Source organism: Euprymna scolopes, chromosome 18 (assembly GCF_053919585.1).
Source record: "Euprymna scolopes isolate OS-2025 chromosome 18, ASM5391958v1, whole genome shotgun sequence".
NCBI lineage: Eukaryota > Metazoa > Mollusca > Cephalopoda > Sepiida > Sepiolidae > Euprymna > Euprymna scolopes.
The window spans coordinates 22,775,459-22,799,471 of NC_136499.1; the positions used below are offsets into that span (position 1 = coordinate 22,775,459).

Sequence of the window (24,013 nt, forward strand, 5' to 3'; positions counted from 1 at the left end):
CAAAACGTTATCGCAAATTTCACCGTACACGTGAAACGAAATGCCGAAATTAAAAGTCCCCGAGACCGGAACTAGCTAAGGATGATAATTCAAGTTCATAATTTTCTAGTTCAGAGTAATTTGCGACTTTTCATTTCGGCATTTAACGCGCAGTGAAACTTGTTTTCGTACTTGTGCATCTATGTCATCGCGCTAAAATACGTGTAATAACGACTTTAGAAAGGTATTCTTAACATGGGGAGGGGAGAGCGTTTTGTAACTTTTCTGTACTTTCACCTAACAATTTAACAAACAAATATATCGTAAAAATTGAATTTAGCGTGAAAATACCATTTAAAAAATAGCGCAGTAAGCACCTTTGTGTGTAATTTTTTTTATTAACACACTATTTGAGTGAAAATACCGAAACCGATTTCACAATAAATAATTTACGTAACTAAAATAAGAATTAACCCTCATTCCCCTCGTTCGGATAGTTAGTATATAGTTTTACATTGCAATAAACATCACCGTATTTTGTTGCCGTTTCTGATATTATTGCTTAAAAATTATAATGCAACCTTTAAAATGCGCCCGTGTGCAAATGATGTGAATTTACACCCAACATTACAGACAGTTTCAAATACTGACTAAAGAAATAATAACATTCTTCTCCGTTGTCATATTTACAGGCGTCGTGCTTTTGCGAAAAATGAGGGAGGGAAGATAGTTATGTGAATAAAAGAGTAAAGATGATTAATTTTTTTTTTTTTTCTGGAACATATTTTTAAAAAAAATTGCTTTGGTGTGAAGTTGTTGTTGTTGTTGTTGTTGTTGTTAGACGACGTCTCTCCTACTCCTTCTCCGTTCTCCTCCTCCTCTCACCACGCCTCTTTTGAAAAACAAACAAACAAACGTACTCTTCGTTATTAAAAACAATTGCCTCAAATAAATAATTAACCATCGTATTCTTGTTCTTTTAGAAAACCAAAATAACCAAGACCTTTTTCTCGACAATTTGCCTGTGCAATTTAATTTAGCAGTTGTTGCCGATACCTTAATAGCCATAACGGAAAGGTGCATGACGGGATAGCTGCCATTCGCGATCACGTGACATTCGTGTTAAAAAGGCAAATTCATGTCTGTTTTCCAATGCTCAACTTTTACTGTCGCGCCTATTATTTAATTTCATTTAATTTTTTTGTTTTAATTAACGATACGAGTGAAGGATGTCATTGTGTGTAACGAAATACCAAGTTACACGTAAATAATTCCGATTTTTTTCCATACTTTATTTTTAATTCTACGCACTTGTTCTCCATGCTACAAAAAAAAAACAACAACAACAACAACTGGTCACTTTAGTGTTTTTGGTAAGTATCTTTGGCTACCATAAAGCAAACAAAAAAGCTTGGCAAAATACGTGTTTAAAACCGAACTGAAGAAACCTATACACATATTGTAATAATATAACAAAGTGTCGATGTAAAACTTAATTACTCGAATAGTAGACGGTCCAAATTTGAAGCTGCAAGTTTCAGAAATGTCTACTAATTACTCATACCGCTAACTCAGATTTAGATGCGTGGCTGAAGACAAGAAAAGCATATTCTCGTGTGTATTTATCACTGCAACAAGTTAAAATATCATGAATTTTATTTGTACACTCAATGGTAAATATCTGCGGTATTCATCAACTTGACAGCTAAAAAAAAGGCGTTTCTTCTTTTTTTTTTTTTTTATAAGTCTGTATTCCATAAGCTCATCAAATTCAGTTGAACACCAAGGCATTCCATAATTTATTTGAAAACTGCTTTGAGCTAGGATCAAAGTACTCCCATTGTTACTAATCTGTTTTTTGATCCCCCTCCTTTATTTTATTTCAATTAAATTGATAAATACACACATATATATAAACAAAATTAGATTCAAACGATTGGGGATATTTTAACTTGGATAGCCCATATAAAGTAAATGTGGTATTATGGTGACTGCAAAAGTGAAAATGATAGATAAATAGTAAAAGAAACAAACTGCTTGAACGAATGGGTCAGAATACATCTAGTCAAGAATCGCATAAACAGATGATAACCTCTCCAACCTCCCACACACAAATTTCCATTTTTATTGCTTTATAACTAGTTTTAAAAACTGCATCATTGTTAATTAGCAAGTAAATTCAAAATATCTTCAATTGTAACGCTTTTAATGGCATTGTGCCTAATTTATTAAATTTCGTAACTTTTGCAAATATTTTTTTAGTGTAATATCTGTTCTAAGTTTCTAGAGTTAATCAGTTTGTATGCCCTTATAGGAAAGCTTGATGTGCCCCATTGCCCCATATTAAAAACGGTCTTCCATTAAACTTTGAATCTATGGGAAAACAAGTAGGAGTAAACTTTTCTTAATACGATTTTAATATAAGAAAAAAAAAATATTTTAACAGTTGGAGGTTCATTCCTTTTTTTTTTTTTTTTTTTTTACACAGTGATCACCACTTATCAAGGCCCGGAAGCCACTTAGGGATAAGGGTTATTGCAAGTACATTACGTTAGTGTGGAGATTTGATGAAGTGTTTAATTAAGGGGGCGGTTCATTAGGAATTTGTTAACATTGGACTTGAAGACATCCAAGTTGTAGTCCGGAGCGAAGCAGGCAGACGGAACAGAGTTCCACAGGTGTGCACTCGTGCAGTTCTAAGAAAGAAGCTTTGTTCATGGAATCCGCGTTTTGATTTAGGCACAGATATAGAGTGGGGGAAATTTTTCACAGTGGATTCAGCTAGACGGGTGTTTTTCGTGAAAGATTGGCGAGGGGGGACCAGAGATTGGAGTTCAGACGAGCACCTGCCATGGAAATAACGATAAAACAAGAATAGGCTCGCAACGTCTCTTCTGTGGGAGAGAGGTTGCAGGGTAGAGAAAAGGGCATCCCCCACTAAGCCACAAAGTCTATTTTGTACTCTGTCAAGGCAGGATAGGCTGTTTTTAGCAGCTCCTGCCCAGATATGGCAACAGTATTCCATCCTTTCTGTTATTTTTGTTCCGTAAAACACAATAAATGAAAACAAGCCAGTTTCATAACTACAATCAGTTATCTAAACCCTTGTCAACACGTTCAATTATATAAAACTTACAATATCATCTAGATATTAAGTTTCGGAATTTTTTTTAGATGAGGAATGATAATTTGAATTATCCGGACTCACATCTTGGTTGTTATGTTAAAAATGGTTCGGCCAATGTAACCTCCAACCTTCTTCAGACGAATCTTTATGAATTTGCCAGTGGCACACAACCTAGATGCTTTGAACCAGTTTCCTCTGAAGGAGGAAGTATCATGGAAAGATCAAATTCACAAGTAACCCCCCAGTTGCATGTATATCCCAGTCAGGGGAGATGATGATAGGTTTTTTTGCAGTTCTTGTGGGGGAGATGTTAACGTCATGTATACAGCACTTGATATTCCAAAATGGTCACCCATCTCGTACTGACCAAGCTTAATGTTGCTTAACCAATGATCTAACAGGAACTGATGTGTCAATGTGATTGTACTGTTTTTCTTTTTATGAACTTGGGAACCTAATAGTCGAATATAATTCCCAAATTGGTAAAGGTACACCCAAAGAAGAACGGAGTTACATTGTCCGAAACAATGGTCAACATAGTGTGAAACTCCACAAGACTATAGTTGATCTTTTTATTAGTGTATGTGTAATTTATTTTCTAATTCTTTAGAAAATAGGTTTTTATATCTTTATTGCTTTAGTTTGGTTTATTTTTTGCCCCCCCCCCCTCCCGATCCCTGACAAAGCAGGGATTGGACCTAATTGTCTCACTCCTGTTCGTCTGTTCGCACTTTTCTCAATAACCATGCGTTGGATTTTTTTTTTTGAAAGTTTACAAAAACGTTATTCATAGAGAAAGTAAATTTTTGCCAGAACGGATTTTCCGGGATAACTCAGTAGGCATTATAGGGGTTAAATTGCCTCCATATCATTCATCCATTTGCACTTTTCTCAATAACCACACCTTGGATTTTTTTACAATTTTGCACAAACATTAGTCATGGTGAAAGTAAATTTTTCACTCGTGGCAGGAGACCCCACATGCTCAACTTGTTTTTTAATTTGCTTTTTAGTAGAGTATATTTGAGTTGATTTTTCTGATAAGGTTCATTTTAATGCTAAACAAATGAGTCGATCATTTTTTTTTTATTTGTTTACCTTGGTGGTACCATTGGAGCAGATGCAACATTTTAGAAGTGGATGGTGTAAGTTCAAGGAACTTCTGCAATTACTAACCGACAAGGCATTACTGTCGTCGAGCAATGAAAGATCCTATCAGGCATTTGCATACAGTATGATACTTGAAGGGAATCTTATAAAGATTGCGAAAGAACACAAGAAAAAAACTGTTTAGACATCAAAAATAGTTTTATATTTTTTTTTGCTGCACATTACAAAATGAGGAATCATTTCTATTAAAAATCCAACTAGTATTATGCATCTAAAACTGTGGAAAACAGTTTTGTTATTAGATAAACACGACATCAGGTAAAATTTAGTAGCCATTTGCTTCGGCTTATTCACATAATGTTAACACACATTTCAAGTGTGCTTTTCTCAATTTTAGATACATAATACTAAATGGATTTTAATGGAAATAATGTCTTATTTAATAATAAATATGTAATGAAAACAACAACATAAAACTTGCATGGAGAGAATATGAGAATCATACGATGGATGGGTAGTGCAAGTCTTCAACGCAGGCTTTGATCTGATAACCTGAATCTGGGCAGAATAGGGAGATTTGTGCGGAACAGGAGACTTTATTAAAGAATGGATGAGAGTTCTTGGGTTAGTAGAAGTAGAACAAATATATACAACAAAATCACATTGACACACAGATTCCTGTAAGGTCACTGAAGTTAAGCAACATTGAGTCTGGTCAGTACTAAAATGGGTGACCATTTGGAACTTCCAGGTGCTGTATGTGTTCTCTGCTAATCTCGGCATTGTTTCCAGTTGTCTTGAACTTCTCCTTGCCACTGGACTCAACAGCGCCGATTTAGGAGAGGTGTGGTTGGGACTTGCACAAACCTTGCCTTACAATTTCACATACAGATACCTTTCCAGGGGTGTCCATTGTATTTTGAGACTGAACGGAGGCATCAAGTAGAACAAAAGAAAAAAGGCATTGTTTGCATTTCACAGGTAAAGGCCAAGGAAAACATGGGAGGAAGTCAAAAAAAAAAAAGAAGAAAATAGTAAATAAAGATCTGATCAGAGATAGGGCCTATCGATGTTCGATGGTAACTTTTAGAAATTGATTTTCAAACTAGCCTATCTCAGAAAATTTGAAAGTTTGAAAATCAATTTCTAAAAGTTACCATCGAACACGTCAACATGTCAAACATTTTAAACCAAATACGATGGATATATGAAGCATTTCTTTTTAATGAGAAAAAATTTTGATTTCAATTTAATTCATAATTTTATATACCAGACTGTTTTTAATGAAAAGAAAATTCTTGTAAATGTTTAAAAGCAAATAGTTTGTCGTATTGGATTATTCGGACTCCTGTTTTCATTTTGACTGTTATTTTCATAATGTTTTGGTCGATGTAACCTTTGTCCGTCTATCTTGTCAAACTCTGGAATTTTTCTGTTAAATTCAGGAATCTGAACATAACACTAAAAATGAGAACAGTAGTCCGAATAATCCAAATAATACGAATTATCAATCATCATCTCAAAAAATTCAGAAACAAATAGATTGTCATTTTAAAAAATCACTTTTTCTTGAATGATACCTACTAGTTATAAAAACAATACCTTGGGGCTGCTTCCCAACTGACTATAACATGGCCGTTTTCAAGTCTAATGTAAATAAGTTCTTGTTGAGCTGTCCTCTTATATAATTAAACCTTACCCAAGTCTCACCCTTACTGATCATCATGGCGTTGCCTCACTGTCTCCCCAGCACTCATTAACCCTTATCCTAAAGTAGACTCTGGACATGGTTAAGTGATGACTGACCCCCAAATAAAAAAAAAGAAAAAGTTTTATTGGAGTTACAATGGTTAGTGAAATAATTTAATTTGATTTTTTTTTACAAGTTTAAAACATTTCATTTGAATAGAATAAATAATTTAGTTTGTATAGTTTTTTTTATTATTTGGGTTTATTATTCTCAACCTTATTGGTTATTAGTTCCTGTTTGTTATTATTTTCTGTTTGTTAATATTTATGTCCTGCTGAAAAAAGGGTTTGCAAATTATAATAAGTATAATAAGCTTCTTAAAATGAGACAATTCTTACATTGTTTTTGTTCAAGTTTAATGATTAAATGGTCATTTGTTACAGCCACAGGGAATTAAAAACGTTACCAAATTTACTTTTATGAAACTGAAAGAATAAAATGAAAAAAACCTTGCAAATTTTTTAATAATATTAACTTATCCTCATAAAATATTTGATATTACAAAATTTAAGAGCATAATTGCATTTTCTTTTTTCTTTTTTTTTTTTTTTAAATGAAAACAAATTGTTTTGTTTTAAGATCATATAAACAAAAGTTGCTTCCCAAACTTTGTAGCTATGGAATATCTCACAATGTCCTCTCCAGTCATTAAATCCTTTCTCTTAGGTTTATAAAAATAGTTGTTGATGTGCAGATCTTCTGAATTATGTTCTCAGGTTATTTTTTGACATATTAGCAGACAACACAAGTGTCTATGGTAGCACTTAGAAGAGCATCAGTGATCAAGATTTTACTGATTCTCTTTCTTCCGATCTGAATTCAATCGGTGAAAAATGGCTTAGTTTTAACATCTAAAACGACCCTGCGCCTAATGTGTAAAATTTGTTTACGTTTTTTTTGTTTTTTTTTGCAAACAAGTACTTCGAAGTGTAGTATCTTTATTAATGATGCTCTAAATCATATAATGAGATCATTTGCTGACATCTATGTAGACAACATAACTGTCTATAGCAGCACTTTAATCTTTGTTTTATCGTTATTTCCATGGCAAGTGCTCGTCTGAGCTCCAATCTCTGGTCCCCTCTCGCCAATCTTTCACGATAAACACCCGTCTAGCTGAAACCGCTGTCAATTTTCCCCACTCTTTATCTGTGCCTAAATCAAAACATAGATCCCATGAACAAAGCTTCTTTCTTAGAAGTGCACGCCTGTGGAACTCTCTACCGCTTGCCTGTTTCCCACCTGACTTCAACTTGGATGTCTCCAAGTCCAACATAAACAAATTCCTGATGAACCGCCCCATTAAGTAATGACACTTTATCAAATCTGCAATACTAACGAATACTATCCCATTGATTACTGTACATGCAATAACCCTTATCTCTGAGTGGCTTCTGGGCCTTGATAAGTGGTGACCTAGGTGTGTCAGAAACTGACCTTACGAACGCGTGAAATATATTGAATAATTCGACCCCGTCTTTCCAAGCTTATAACTACTCGAAAAATGTAATTCAAACCCTAATTTTTTTTTTCAATTAAAGGACCAAGGTTTAAAAAAAAAAAAAAAGCAACATGTTTTTAAAAAAAAAAGGTTTTAAACTTCGAACTTTACAGGTAAATTTCTTAAAAAAAAACTTCTTTTTTTTGTTTTAAATTTGAATATATTATTTATTGATCTTTTATCTTTAATTTGTGATATATAAAACTTTGGTGAGTAAATTATTTACGTTTTAATAGACATTTCAAAATGGGGGGAGGCGTGAATTAAAAAAAAACGTTTGTCTAAAAATATATTCGGTTTATTGGAAAGAGCATAAAATTTCACATTGACCCTGAAAATATCGTAAAAATTGAATCAAAAGAAAAATTTTGATAGATTTTTAAAGTTTAAGAATTTAAAAATTAACTCATAAAATTCAGTTGATTTCATTACTGTTTTTTAAAAAATAAAAAAAATAATATTTCTATTACTTTTTATATACAAGTTTATTTTGGAAGTATAATCCATAAATAAAATAAACAACCCACTTTTAAAAGAGAAATTACAAGTTTTTTATATTTTATTCGCAGTTTCATGTTGTCAATCAACAAAATGACACCCCCTTTATTGTAGAGGTTCTCAGATGCTGGAAAGTTAAGATTTTTTCTTTTGAATTGGAATTCCTTTTCTTGTCCCTGTTTTCCCCGACTTTATCAACATGCAGAAATTTAAAGCGGGGGAGGGCAGAGCGGTAGCTCTAGATATATCCAATGGCTTTTGACAGGGTATGGCACAAGGGTCTCCTCAGGAAAATTAAATCATACGGTATCACTGGTAGAATACTTAACATAATAAAATCCTTCTTAGATAAGAGAAAAATCCAGGTTGTCCTCGACAGTCATACATCTAAACAGTGTGATATAAATGTGGGAGTGCCTGAGGGGTCTATCCTTGGACCTCTATTGTTCCTAATATTTATTAATGACCTCCCCGACAAAACTGCCTCTGAGATGGGTATATATGCTGATGACACTACACTCTATAACAGGCATGACAGGAAAACAAATGAACACATATCTAAAGAAATGGCAAAAACACTAGAGGATGACCTCCAATCTGTAGTGGAATGGGGACATAAATGGATGGTCACATTCAATGCTGCCAAGACTAAACTAGTTTCCTTCAATAATTACAAGAAACCTTTTCTGCCACCAATAGCAATGGCCAGTGACTCCCTGTCTGAGAGTACATCTTTCAAACTGCTTGGCCTAACGTTCACAAGAAACATGAGTTGGAACAATTATATTGAAAAGATTGCCAGGGCCGCTGCGAAAAAGGTAGGCTCTCTCTACCGTGCTAGAAAACTACTGACACCTGAAAGTATAGTGTACCTCTATAAGGCCACCATTCGCCCATGTATGGAGTATTGTTGTCACATTTGGGCTGATGCATCTGCTACTAGTCTCTCGCTCCTAGACAAGGTTAAAAAAAGAGTCGCCAATCTGATAAGCCTGAACTGGCATCTAAGCTTCAGCCTCTGTCCCATCGACGAAACGTTGCATCCCTCTTCCTGTTCTACAAGTATTTTAATGGTGAATGCTCTGACGAACTGCATACACTTGTGCCCCCACGACGTAGACACCCTCGACAAACCCGACAGGCAACTAAATCCCACCCCCATACAGTAGAGATCCCTAGATGTAAAAGATCTTTTTACTCCAGTAGTTTCTTCCCCAGAACCGCTAGACTCTGGAATTCCATTCCAGGTTCCTGCTTCCCTAACTGTACTGACATGCAGAAGTTCAAGTGCAACGTGAACCGACATCTTGCTGCCCAAATCCCAACATAGTGCCCCAGTAGTTGCTGCCCCTGATAGTAGCCCCCTACACCAAAGTCGCAATGTGCCTTGTTTGGGGTGAAAATGTAAAAAAAAAAAAATCCCCATTTAGGATGTCTCTATGGATATGACCCCTAATTAATAATATCCCTCTTACGTCTCTGTGGCAATGTGCCTTGTTTGGGGTGAATATAAGTAGAACAATTTTTTGAGACAAATGGATTTTTATATTTTCTTTTTCACCCTAAAACATTACACATTCCTATTTCAGTTACCTACATTAATTAAAATACTGAAATAATTAACTATTTTCTTTTGTTCTTATTGAGTATATTGAATATTGGAAGGGACATAACTCTGTCAAGCAATAACCAAAGTGCACTCTTTGTCATGGTGTAAAAATTTAAATTTTATTTTTTCTTAATCTGTCTGTTCATTTCATTTGTTCTCAGAAACTACTAGATCAATCTGGCTGAAATTTTGTATCGAACTTTGTAATGATAAGGTGCAGTTAACTAAGTATTATGGTATCTGTTCAATGCATCGTTAAGGATTAATAAGAATTAGTCACCACAATACCACATTTACTTTAGAAGTTTTCTCAGAAGCTACTGCACCAAGCTGGCTGAAATTTTGTATAGACTTTTGTTATGATAACATGCATCGAACTAAGTATTATAGTATCTGTTCAATGTACACTTAGGGATTAGTATTTAATGCAAAAATGGGCACAAATGTAATATTATTCAAATATCAATTTGGTAAAAAGTAGACATTCTAAATCAACATGCTATAACTTTTGTCAGGTAAACAGTTTAGTATTGTATAATACTAGATAACCTCTGACCTGTTGGGTCCACGCTGTTACAGTATACGTTAGTGGACACACTTGTGCTTTTAACCAATTATGAGAGTAAATAAAAAAAATATTTCAAAAGTACATCCCAAGAGTTAGAAAATAAAGTTGCCATCTTTTTTTCAATTTAAGAGAAATTAGTGAAATTTCGCAAATCACTGTTAGAGATCAATTATGACGGAAACTAAACAAACTGCTTCATCATTTCAAACACTGCTGCTGAATAAAACTATATTTTTGTCATCTAATTAAAACACTTGTATCCATGTTGACTGACTAGACTGACGACTATTTATGGATTGACCTTTTAATTTACATTATGTAATTATGTCATCTTACTCTCCTTTACTGGTACCAAATCGGGCTGCGTCAAGATATTGGCGTCTTGACTTTAATGCCTCAAACATTAATGTTGTGTTTTTCATTTTCCTTTCCAAAACTCAGTCATGTTCTGCAAAGCCAAAAACAAAAACAATTTTTCTCTACAAAGAAAACAAACCAAACACCATGAAAATATATTTAAAGATATAAAGAATTTGAAGCAAAAATCTTTCTGGGAAAATTACCAGATTCAGCATTAAATAATCTGAAATGGGTTGATATGCCAAAAAGCAAAACAACCAACCCCTTCAAACAACTTCCAGTCTAATTTACACTTCCTCTCACTAACATATTCAATGTGCAAGCAAACAAGCAAAATTATCAGTTTTAGTATTATGTGAAAATTATCAGTTTTAGTATTATGTGAAAATTATCAGTTTTAGTATTATGTGAAAATTATCAGTTTTAGTATTATGTGAAAATTATCAGTTTTAGTATTATGTGAAAATTATCAGTTTTAGTATTATGTGAAAATTATCAGTTTTAGTATTATGTGAAAATTATCAGTTTTAGCATTATGTGAAAATTATCGGTTTTAGCATTATGTGAAAATTATCGGTTTTAGTATTATGTGAAAATTATCAGTTTTAGTATTATGTGAAAATTATCAGTTTTAGTATTATGTGAAAATTATCAGTTTTAGTATTATGTGAAAATTATCAGTTTTAGTATTATGTGAAAATTATCAGTTTTAGTATTATGTGAAAATTATCAGTTTTAGTATTATGTGAAAATTATCAGTTTTAGTATTATGTGAAAATTATCAGTTTTAGTATTATGTGAAAATTATCAGTTTTAGTATTATGTGAAAATTATCAGTTTTAGTATTATGTGAAAATTATCAGTTTTAGTATTATGTGAAAATTATCAGTTTTAGTATGATGTGAAAATTATCAGTTTTAGTATTATGTGAAAATTATCAGTTTTAGCATTATGTGAAAATTATCGGTTTTAGTATTATGTGAAAATTATCGGTTTTAGTATTATGTGAAAATTATCAGTTTTAGTATTATGTGAAAATTATCAGTTTTAGTATTATGTGAAAATTATCAGTTTTAGTATTATGTGAAAATTATCAGTTTTAGTATTATGTGAAAATTATCGGTTTTAGTATTATGTGAAAATTATCAGTTTTAGTATTATGTGAAAATTATCAGTTTTAGCATTATGTGAAAATTATCAGTTTTAGTATTATGTGAAAATTATCGGTTTTAGTATTATGTGAAAATTATCAGTTTTAGTATTATGTGAAAATTATCAGTTTTAGTATTATGTGAAAATTATCAGTTTTAGTATTATGTGAAAATTATCAGTTTTAGTATTATGTGAAAATTATCAGTTTTAGTATTATGTGAAAATTATCAGTTTTAGTATTATGTGAAAATTATCAGTTTTAGTATTATGTGAAAATTATCAGTTTTAGTATTATGTGAAAATTATCGGTTTTAGTATTATGTGAAAATTATCAGTTTTAGTATTATGTGAAAATTATCAGTTTTAGTATTATGTGAAAATTATCAGTTTTAGTATTATGTGAAAATTATCAGTTTTAGTATTATGTGAAAATTATCAGTTTTAGCATTATGTGAAAATTATCGGTTTTAGTATTATGTGAAAATTATCAGTTTTAGTATTATGTGAAAATTATCAGTTTTAGTATTATGTGAAAATTATCAGTTTTAGTATTATGTGAAAATTATCAGTTTTAGTATTATGTGAAAATTATCAGTTTTAGTATTATGTGAAAATTATCAGTTTTTGTATTATGTGAAAATTATCAGTTTTAGTATGATGTGAAGATTATCAGTTTTAGTATGATGTGAGAATTATCAGTTTTAGTATGATGTGAGAATTATCAGTTTTAGTATGATGTGAGAATTATCAGTTTTAGTATTATGTGAGAATTATCAGTTTTAGTATAATGTGAACATTATCAGTTTTAGTATTATGTGAAAATTATCAGTTTTAGTATAATGTGAAAATTATCAGTTTTAGTATAATGTGAAAATTATCAGTTTTAGTATTATGTGAAAATTATCAGTTTTAGTATTATGTGAAAATTATCAGTTTTAGTATTATGTGAAAATTATCAGTTTTATAATTATGTGAAAATTATCAGTTTTAGTATTATGTGAGAATTATCAGTTTTAGTATGATGTGAAAATTATCAGTTTTAGTATTATGTGAAAATTATCAGTTTTAGTATGATGTGAAAATTATCAGTTTTAGTATGATGTGAAAATTATCAGTTTTAGTATTATGTGAAAATTATCAGTTTTAGTATTATGTGAGAATTATCAGTTTTAGTATTATGTGAAAATTATCAGTTTTAGTATGATGTGAGAATTATCAGTTTTAGTATTATGTGAAAATTATCAGTTTTAGTATTATGTGAAAATTATCAGTTTTAGTATTATGTGAAAATTATCAGTTTTAGTATTATGTGAAAATTATCAGTTTTAGTATAATGTGAAAATTATCAGTTTTAGTATTATGTGAGAATTATCAGTTTTAGTATTATGTGAAAATTATCAGTTTTAGTATTATGTGAAAATTATCAGTTTTAGTATTATGTGAAAATTATCAGTTTTAGTATTATGTGAAAATTATCAGTTTTAGTATGATGTGAAAATTATCAGTTTTAGTATGATGTGAGAATTATCAGTTTTAGTATGATGTGAAAATTATCAGTTTTAGTATTATGTGAAAATTATCAGTTTTAGTATTATGTGAGAATTATCAGTTTTAGTATTATGTGAAAATTATCAGTTTTAGTATGATGTGAGAATTATCAGTTTTAGTATTATGTGAAAATTATCAGTTTTAGTATTATGTGAAAATTATCAGTTTTAGTATTATGTGAAAATTATCAGTTTTAGTATTATGTGAAAATTATCAGTTTTAGTATTATGTGAAAATTATCAGTTTTAGTATTATGTGAAAATTATCAGTTTTAGTATAATGTGAAAATTATCAGTTTTAGTATAATGTGAAAATTATCAGTTTTAGTATAATGTGAAAATTATCAGTTTTAGTATAATGTGAAAATTATCAGTTTTAGTATAATGTGAAAATTATCAGTTTTAGTATGATGTGAAAATTATCAGTTTTAGCATTATGTGAGAATTATCAGTTTTAGTATTATGTGAAAATTATCAGTTTTAGTATGATGTGAAAATTATCAGTTTTAGTATGATGTGAGAATTATCAGTTTTAGTATGATGTGAAAATTATCAGTTTTAGTATGATGTGAAAATTATCAGTTTTAGTATGATGTGAAAATTATCAGTTTTAGTATGATGTGAAAATTATCAGTTTTAGTATTATGTGAGAATTATCAGTTTTAGTATTATGTGAGAATTATCTCTGTTCTTGAAAAGATATGCAAGAATATGCAACGTATTCAACTCTGTTCCTAGAATTATTCTTTATTCATTCATTGGTTATTTTAATAAACATTCATTGGTAATTTAAAATAAACATTTATCGGTTATTTAAGTAAGCATTCATTGGTTATTTTAATAAACAATCATTTGTTATTTTAGTAGATGTTCATTGGTTGTTTTAGTGAACATTGATTATTTTAATAAAAACTCATTGGTTATTTAAATATACATTCATTTATCATTTTAATAAATATTGGTTATTTCATTAAATAATCGTTGATTATTTTACTAAACATCAGTTATTTAAAACATTCATCGGTTAATTTAATAGACATTCATTAATTATTTTGATAAACATTTATTTGTCGCGTTGATAAATATTCATGAGTTACTTGAAAAACGTTTTAGGGTTATTTTAATAAACGTTCATGAGTTATTTAAAAAAAAAATTTCTTCTGGTAGAAGTTACATTTATTATAATTGTCAGTTTTCAGCTTTTTTTTCTGCAAAATCTCTTTTACTTCATGAATAAGTGTTATAAAAATTAAATGCTGAATTCTTGCTAAAAATGATTTCTTTAACTGTTTTTTTTTTATTGGATGATTCAGAATACTACTTGCAGCTTGGTTATTATATTCAGAATTTTCTTCCGTTTCATTTTGCTGAATTCTGAAATCTATATGATATTTCAAACTGAACTGTTTATTTCATCCATGAGGATTGTTCTTGTTCTTTCAGGCACGATATGCTAGAAGCCTTAGGTAATTTTTTATTTTATTCTTAGTATCACCTGTAGTGATGATTGAACTTTTAACTTGTCAGTCACAACTTCGTGTTGCTAAACACCTTTTATCTATTGCACCACATGTCCATGTGGTTAACGGAACAAGAACAATCTACTATCGTGGCTGTAATGATGCCACCTATATAAGGTCAGAAGTTACATCGGCTGAAACATTGTGAGAATAACATGCAAAACGAGAATTGTAGTCTGAATAATCTAAACTAGCGGAACCCGTGGAAATTCCATGGTAGTTGAAAAATTTTTAAACACGTAAATAAAATGAATAAAAATAAAACAAATAACGACAAATTTAAAACAATTTTTTAGCAAATTCTTTTTTAATCTTTTAAAGCTAAAAAGAATTGATTTAAAAAGTTTTAAAAAATTTTCAATGAAAATTCAACACACCAAATATAGGGGTTTTTTTTTCTGAATAATTTTTTCATATAACTTTTAAAGGAACAGATGTCAATTCATTTGCACATTTTTTTAAATCTTAAAAAGAAATTATAAAATAACTTCGTCTCCTCTTAACATGACATTTTTTTTTTTTTATAAAATAAAATTCAATTTGAAACGGTAAACAGACAGCCATGTTTTTGTTTTTTTTTTCTTTTGGAAAATTTTTCGAGAAGAAATGGTTTTAATGATTTTTTAACTAATAAAAAGCAACTATAAAGGGAGATAATTCGTTTCTCGTTAATGTTTGTGATGATGATGGTGTGTGTGTGTGTGTTTTTTTTTGGGGGGTTTTTTGTGACACTGGACGTACAAACAAGTAAATTGATATTTAGATTATCAGTCCTCATTTAAAAAAATTCTAAAATAAAATCTATTTTTACTGCAAACAAAAATTTTAAATATTTCTCTTTGCTTTTTTTATTTTTTTTAATTTTTACAGATTGCTGAATGGAAGTTTGGAATCGATGGTTGATTTACTGAGAATCATTTCCATTTTCTTCCTATATGTTTAGATTCCTGCAAAGTTACAGTCTTTTATGATGGATGAAGATTGCCATTCCGATTCTCATCAACCTTCATCATCGGTGATGGAATCCCCATTGATGCAGCTTGCCAATGCAAGCATCATGCGTGGAAGCCTTTCTCCTAAGAGAGATATAAAGAATGCTGAAGTGGAATCGAAAAGCAATCCATTCAGTTCTGCCTCGTTACATTCTGCTAGTTCCAAAGCAAATATGTATCAGAGTATTCCTCCTTCAAATAATTCTAATATCGAGAAAATGGCCCAAATGCAGGTGCCACTTGAGGGTAGCGTTTCCAATCTGTCTTCTGACAAACTTATTAAAAGTTCTTTTGCTTTTGCAGGAAGTACAAATGCAATATCGGAAAATGTTAAGGTACCACATTTTTCTAAGCGTGAAAATGTTTTCTCTCAAGTTACAGGAACCAATGTTGATATTCTAAAGCCTGAAAGTCATTCCCACAAAGAATGCACAAAATATTCATCACCATATGATGACCATATATTTGCCAAATCTTCAGTCAGTAGAGTTCTAACATCTAATCCCAGTGAAACTATATGCACCACTCCCATTGCTGCCGGAAATACCATTTCAAAAATGAGAGCCGATCCAAAATCTTTTGTTTCTTGTCCGACGTCATCTCAGCTCCCTACACAACCATGGTTGGACAACCGACCAAGTCAAATCAAGACGGCAAATCTTCAAGGAGGAAATAGCTCTTTAAAAACCGTATCTGCTGTAAAAATGATTCCTTGTGAAAATGTTTCTTGTACGCCTTTGGAATCAACTTTCAAAACAAATCGGACTGCTGTGCAGAAGTGCATAAAATCTGTTTCTTTAATACAATGCGATACAAAAGCTTCCGCTAATCACAACACTCTACCAGTTTGCTCAGTAACACAAGAAATTCAAAATGATGCAAACAGTCGCCCCCAGATAAGATATTTATCAAATACTAAAGTTACTTCTATACCTAACACATATTCTCTCCCAACAAAAACGCTTTCCGTGTTACCTGCAACTATTACGACTGCACCGGCGATGTTGCACTCCAGTCCGTCAACACAATTGCATACCGTTACACAATCTTCTGAAAATCTCTGCCTGTTAAGTAAACATGTGAGGAAACCGCAGAATATTTCTGAAAATATGCTCACCACAAAAGAACCGATCACTTGCAGAACTTCAGTTAACGTGGCAACAGCATCACAAGTTTCGTCTGTTATAAGGAATCCCAGTTTTTCTCAGATATTGGTTCCTGCCAAATCTACTGATTACGTTTCGTCACACACTTCCGCAGTCAAACCCACTACAAATCGCGAAGAACTGAATTCACCAAGCTCTTCTCATTCTTTGACAAATCTTGTCGGTCAGACATCTGCGAATCTTATATCCAAACAGTTAACGAACGTTGGTGAGATGAATGATGATTTATATTCCTCCTTTCGCAAAGTCAGTCAAGCTAAGGTAAATGTTGAAATACCTCCTAAGCAGTTTTCTCGGGTCACGTCAGCAAAGGAAATAAACACAACGCTTTCTAAGTCGTCTTTTACAAAACATTCAAATACAGACTTGGTCAGCAAAGATTCGACTGTCTTTTATACCCCAACTATTTCTGCTATTGCCCCAACTACCAAACTTAACCCCAGTAGACTGATATCTACTATTTCCACCAGTATAACATGTACTACACCATTATCCATATCTACTACAACTGATAAACTGTGCACACTTCCTGTTTCAGCTTATGCTCCAGTGATTACTCCACAAATTGTTACAAATTCTAAACTTGTTGCCACGCTTACTCCCCCTCTTCTCTCCTCGTCTGTGCTTCCTACTACATCATATTCTTCATCACTTTCTAATACATCATATTCTTCATCACTTACAACAGCTGCCACTACTACATATTGCTCTATTTCATCTGCTTCATCATCCATCCTTCACACGCCGAGCATTGCTACAACATATACGTCAGCCATTGCTGCCTGTATTCCATCAACCACTGTGAAGTCTCCTAAAAAGCTAATACTTTTACGGGAAAGTATAGCCAACAAATGTGTCAGTAATTCCAAAAATGTTGCAAAAAGTACCCGTTCTCAAGATGGAAATTTTCCCATAAATGCTACGAAAGATCACGCTGGCACAGCACATTTTATTGACAAACAATCAAGTAACATTCAAAGTATTCTCATACAAAAACAACCACCATCAACAATCGCGATGCAGTCTCATCTGAAAATTGCTACCAATGATGATGAAACGAAGGATAAGTTACAAGCATCAAGTTTTAGTGATGCATGTTCTCATGATTCCACGATTGCAGTAAGTTCTACCATTGCGAAGACTGAGCCGTGTCTTCCCGTTACAAAGCCTGATCCATGTCCTTCCATTTCTAAAACTGAACCATGTCAGCTCATTGCAAAGACTGATCCATGTCCTTCCATTATGAAGACTGAGCCATGTCTTTCCGTTACAAAGCCTGATCCGTGTCCTTCCATTTCTAAAACTGAGCCATGTTCTGTCGTTGCGAAGAACGATTTGTGTCCTCCCATTTCAAAGACTGAGCCGTGTCCTCCCATTTCAAAGACTGAGCCGTGTCCTCCCATTTCAAAGACTGAGCCGTGTCCTCCCATTTCAAAAACTGAGCCGTGTCCTCTCGTTGCGAAGACTGAGCTGTGTCCACCTATTTCAAAAACTGAACTGTATCCACTCAATGCGAAGACTGATCCGTGTCCTCTCGTAGCAAAGACTGATCTGTGTCCTCCCATTTCCAAAACTGAGCCATTTCCTCCCATTGCAAAAACTGAGTCATGTCCTCCTACAGCTGAGACTTCTATGATTACTGGATCTGAAGCAGGTTCTTCTATTGCTGGGATCAAACCACAATCTTCCACTACCAAATCTGAAATGCTTTCATCTAATTTTTCTGTCACAAAACCTTCTCCTGAGCAAACGATTAAATGCAAATTTCCCATTGAAAAATCAAAAAAATCTTTGTCTAAAACTGAAACCAAAAAATCTTCCACAATTAAAAAAAACAGTTTGAGCACTACTTCTCACTGTTTGACAAAAGTCTCTTCATCTGACAGAAATAAACAATCGTCTACCATTTCTGTTGCTCCACTTGAACCAGTGGATGACGATACAAAGAAAAACCTTATAAAAAGTAAGAATACTTCTAAAGTACCATCTTCTTCGGTTTCTCCTGTATCTGAATTGGGCCCGTCACCCACCAAAAAGTCCAAACTACTCAAAAAAGATTCTAAATCGGATACTGTTTGCAAGAAGCGTGTGCCATCTCATTCAACTTCAGCACGTAGCAAAAAAGAAGACAAAACAACAGTCAGTTCAGATTCCAATGCCCCTAAATCTCCTAGTCCACTTAAAGACAATCCAACAGTGTCTCCGGACAAAAAGGAGATATCTTTGCATACATCATTGAAACCCGAGGTTGCTACTACGACTAAAGAAGGGAACACATTAAATAAAACAGAAGAATCCAATATTTCAACACGTCCTCGACGAACTATAAAAGCTAGGCACTTATTTTCTTCATCGCCTTATTCAACAGGTGAAGTAAAATCCGAAACTACCGGAGAAAGTCCATCTACTAAACAGCGCAAACGAGTAAATCCTCCGTCAACGGCAGAAGATAAAAAAGGGAAAAGTACTCCTACAACCAAGAAATCCAATACAAGTAAAACTGCAGATGAGGAGATTGATTCGTCGTCAAAAAAACCTGTGCATAGACGCATTCTGCCTGCGATAAAAACTGACTCCAAGAAATGTGTGCTGATAAAAGAATCGTCTCCTAATGTCACCCAAGTGCCTTCCGATAATTCCATTCCAACTGGCTGTACATATTTATTAACACCCGTTAGCTTGACAAATACAGAAACTAGTTGTGTAAAGACCATGAAGACGCCTACGATGGCTTCGAACTCTGGTGTAACCTCAACGTTACCAACTTATTCCAACAGTAAAAGAAACGTCACTACAAAATGTTCTTCGACTAAGGAACAACAATCAACTAAGATTAACAAGGCTTCCATCAATTCTTCGGTTTCTTCCTCCAGTACATCAGCCTCTCAGAAAACGAGGAAAATATCTCCTGTTAATGATACAAGTAAAGAGAGTTTAAAAGATACTAATGAATCAGATCCGTTGCAAAATTCTATAAAAACAACTTCATCTAATTGCATCACGTCTTCTGATAACCTTTCACAACAGATTGCTGAAGCTGAAATTTTCATAAAGAAAGAGCCACTGGAAATCACAGAAGTCAACGAGAATAATGCAGTGGCCATTTCCCAGAATTCATCAGCAGAATGTGCCTCAATGAGAGAGACACCAGCGATAAATAATTTTTTGAATACTGATTGCAGTAATGCCCAAGTTCCTATTGTTCAAGATTTTATAAGTCCGTCTTCAGGAAACAATGTCTCTCAGACTCGACCTTTGGCACCGGTACAATTAAGTTCGCCCTATGCAATTTTCTTGCCTGTTTCTCTAGCATCTGGTGCCACAACCACATCAACCACACCTTCAAGTGCAGCACCTTTGTACAGTATACAGTTAAATGTTCCGAATGTAGTTCGAATGGGAAAGCCTCTTGTGCCAAATGATGGTGGCATTACCAAGAAATGCTCCATTATTCCTACAATTGCCTCCAAGACAGATAATTCTAGTGTTAAGTCGAGCCTAATTAGTCGGAATAATCTTCTCGCTACGTACTCTCCTGCACCAGTACCTGAATCTTTGATGAATAAAATAACTGTTGACTACCATGCATGTGAACAATGTGGTGATACATTTTTGTTTAAGTCGAGTCTTGATTCTCATAAAAGCCGCAAATGCATGCAACTGACTTATAACTGTGATAACTGCACAATGAAACTCATCTTTTATAACAAATGTTCGGTCCTAGAACATATCCGGTCTCACTATCCTAATCGCCCTGTCACTATCAAGCTAGAGAAAATAGAATTGGCACCACTTCCTGAAAGTATAACGGACGTATTAGAAATGGAGGTTGAATGCAAAGAAGAAAGTTCACCTATCAATTCCGAAGAAGCAGCAGTAGCAAACTTTGACTGTATCGAATGCCATGCAAGGTTTCAGAGTGCAAGAGCATTGGCTGACCATTTTGGCCATTCGCAACTTGTTTGTTCTTTTACTTTCTATTGCGCTCTCTGCCAAACCTATCTTCCAAGACGCTGTTCGCATCTAGCCCATCAACGGGTCCACCATGAAAAGCCTCCTTACGTTTGTCCTGAGTGTGGTCAACTCATTCCTAACATAACATCTTTTAGAGAACATCTCAAATACAAGTGCATGCATTTCTCCCGCATTGCCTCAATTACATGTCCGAAGTGCACCTTGAAATTTTCTTATACACCTGAATTGAAAGATCATATCATGGGTGTGCATGGCGAGACGTTTATCAAATGTTCGATATGTCCGATGGCCTTTAAGGCTGCACCATCTTATCAAACGCATCATCAGAATACTCATGCATCTGAAACTGAACAAAATAAAGAGATCTACAAATGTCCGCTATGCGATACGGTTTTTCATACGACTCAGCAACTCTCGAACCACGTTGAAATCCATATTGTCGAATTGAAGAAAGGTATTAATTATTCATTCCGGTGTCCTCTGTGCACCAGTATTTTTGCAAAACGATCGCAGCTGGTGTCGCATCTTATTACCTCTCACCACAGATGTGAGTTTTGTGACTGTATCTGCAAGACCGCACATAATTTACAGGCTCATCAGAAAGCGATCCATAAAATTGAAGTAAAAAAGGTTGATGGGACAAACGGCAACACGATCAAAAGCGAATCGGCAACTGTCAAGGCTAAAAAGAAGAAGAGTAAGGATGTGACACACTGCACATTCTGTCATATCTTTTTTGCAACGCAGGCGCAACTCCAGGTTCATACGACAAGAGTTCATCAAAAGAAAACGAACGATTTGCCTCAAGACGCAGGCACAGATGAATCCGCATCTTCAGCACCGGTTACCAAAAATAAATTCCCCCAGAAAGTCTGTCAGTATTGCAAGGCACCTTATAAATCCTGGTCACGCTTGATGCAACACATTCTTGGGCATCGAAAATCCGGAGTCTATATTTGCCTTATTTGCACAAGTGCATCTTTCGTTGATGAAGATGAGTTTCTTAAGCACGAGGAGTTGTGCAGTGGTGAAAAAATTCTTCATGATAAACCGTCATCGGTTTACGAGTGTGGCGAATGCCATCAGCTTTTCAACCAAGAAAGCTGGTTGAGCGTGCACCAAAAGAACATTCACCCAAAGAAAGATGCGCTGACGTGTGATGCATGTGGCCTCCATTATCAAACAAACAGTAGCCTTGAGAAACATATGCAAACCGTGCATGGGGGTAAGACTGTTTTCTGCTGTTATTACTGCAAAGAATTGAATGTTGACAGAAGCTTCCGGTGCCAAAATCAGCTCGAAAAACACTTGCTTGCAAAACATTCAGCATCCCTGAATGAGATGAAGATAGAACAATCAGATGATGAAGAGGAGGAGGACGAAATTTCTCCTACTTCCGAGAAAACGAATTGCAAGAACAGTCGCCCAGCTCGGAAAAGCGTAGATGTACCAGCAAAAAAAGCCAAAGCCTCTCCAGTAAATGAGGAGACGTATATCTGTGCAAAATGTAACTTTACGAGCAAAAAGTTTAAAATATTTCAGTTGCACATCCAAGAACATGATGCGGCCGACGACGAGATGCAGTGTTGCATCTGCAAACTCCGTTTTGCTGCCGCTGACTCGCTGCGGATGCATCTTTTTGCTGTACACAAAATAAAATCTAATGATGCAGTTCAAAACGTCAAAGTCAATAAATCACCTGTTCCGAAAGAGACTGAGAACAATAGCCCATGTCCTGTTAGTCAGTCACCTGCACTAAACACCTCAGTTGAAAATTCTGAGAGTACAAACACAGTTACAGTAAAATCTGCTGGTAAAGAAGTACAATTAGCGAAACCAACCTCGGATACAAACTCTGAGATGAACTCGGTCACTTGTGAATGCAACGTGTGCTTCAAAAAGTTTGAAACAGAACATCAGTTAAAAGCCCACATGCGAACACATGGTATGGCGTTTATCCGTTCAAAATATCTGACGACGTCAGATGGAAGTAGTTCGTGAAAAATCAGATAGACTAGAATCTAATATGGGCCAAAGAATGGGAACGAAGGTTAAAATATCTGTGGTAGCCGGAGTTTATACTGTGCAGGGAATAAAAAAAACAAATAAATGAAACAAGAAAATGATGTAAAGACATTTTTTTTTTTAATTACAACTTGATATTCTTTCTGTACAAAAAAATAAACTGTTTAATTTTCTATCGGAAAAATTGTATCATTGTGTATATTTATCGTAAGCTATCAAAGAAATTATTAAAAAATATCTAAAAACTAAGACAACTAAATCTGAATTTAGCTATGTTTATTTATTTATTTTTTTTTTTTCTGAATTTGTTAAAACATTATGAAAAAATTTCTTTTCTTTTGAAATTACAGCATTCCAGTCAAGGGTGGACGTTTTTGTTTTGTTCAATAATTCTTTATTTGAAATTAAATGCGACATCATCACATTGGTACACAGTTTCTGAATTTTTGAGATGAGAATTGGTAATTTGTATTATTTGAAGTACTGTCCTCATCTTGAGTGTCATTTTCACAACGTTTTGGTTCATGTAACCTCCGACCTCCTCCAGGTGTATCTTGTCAAACTCGGAAATCTGGATGGAATTTTGAATGGAATCCTTTATTTACTTTACAGGGGTAGCATGCTCTCGTTCTGTCAGCCATGACTTGATAGAGGTCCTAAGTAATTTGCAATTGTATTTTTTTTTTTTTGGTTGCCCACATTGAGAATTGAACCCTCGACCTTCAGGAGAATATCACTTTTACAATTAATTTTTTTTTTTTTTAAGTACTCTAATCTAATCACTCTGCCACAGATCCTTGCAGATTACTTAGGACCTCTATCCAATCATGGCTGATAGAACAAGAACATGCTACCTCCATGAAGTAAATAAAGGGTTCTGTCTGAAATTTCATCCAGATTCCTGAATTCAGCAAGATACACCTGAAGAATGTCGGAAGTTACATCAAGCGAAACGTGAAAATGACACTAAAGATGAGAACAGTAGCCTGAAGAATGTAAATAATTTATTTAATTTAATCACACAGGTTCTCATTATGTCACTTAAGTCATATTGAACCTGGCTAATACTAGATTGGTGACCATTTGGGAAAATCAAGTATTGAAACAAAAAAAAAAAAAAAAGAAGCTCATTAT

At 33.5% G+C, this 24,013-nt stretch overlaps 1 protein-coding gene across 1 annotated transcript; it reads left to right on the forward strand.

Moving 5' to 3' along the window:
* The first annotated feature begins 1,074 nt into the window (after nucleotides 1–1,074).
* LOC145297520 (uncharacterized) lies at nucleotides 1,075–23,138 on the forward strand. The gene is made up of 2 exons (XM_080143429.1): nucleotides 1,075–1,352; nucleotides 15,592–23,138. Exon 2 carries the CDS (start codon nucleotides 15,689–15,691, stop codon nucleotides 22,853–22,855), a length of 7,167 nt encoding a protein of 2,388 aa, XP_079999555.1. The 5' UTR covers nucleotides 1,075–1,352; nucleotides 15,592–15,688; the 3' UTR covers nucleotides 22,856–23,138.
* Nucleotides 23,139–24,013: the final 875 nt, after the last annotated feature.

What these genes read in the sequence shown, in the direction of transcription:
- LOC145297520 (XM_080143429.1), top strand. Translation starts at nt 15,689, where the DNA reads ATGATGGATGAAGATTGCCATTCCGATTCTCATCAACCTTCATCATCG.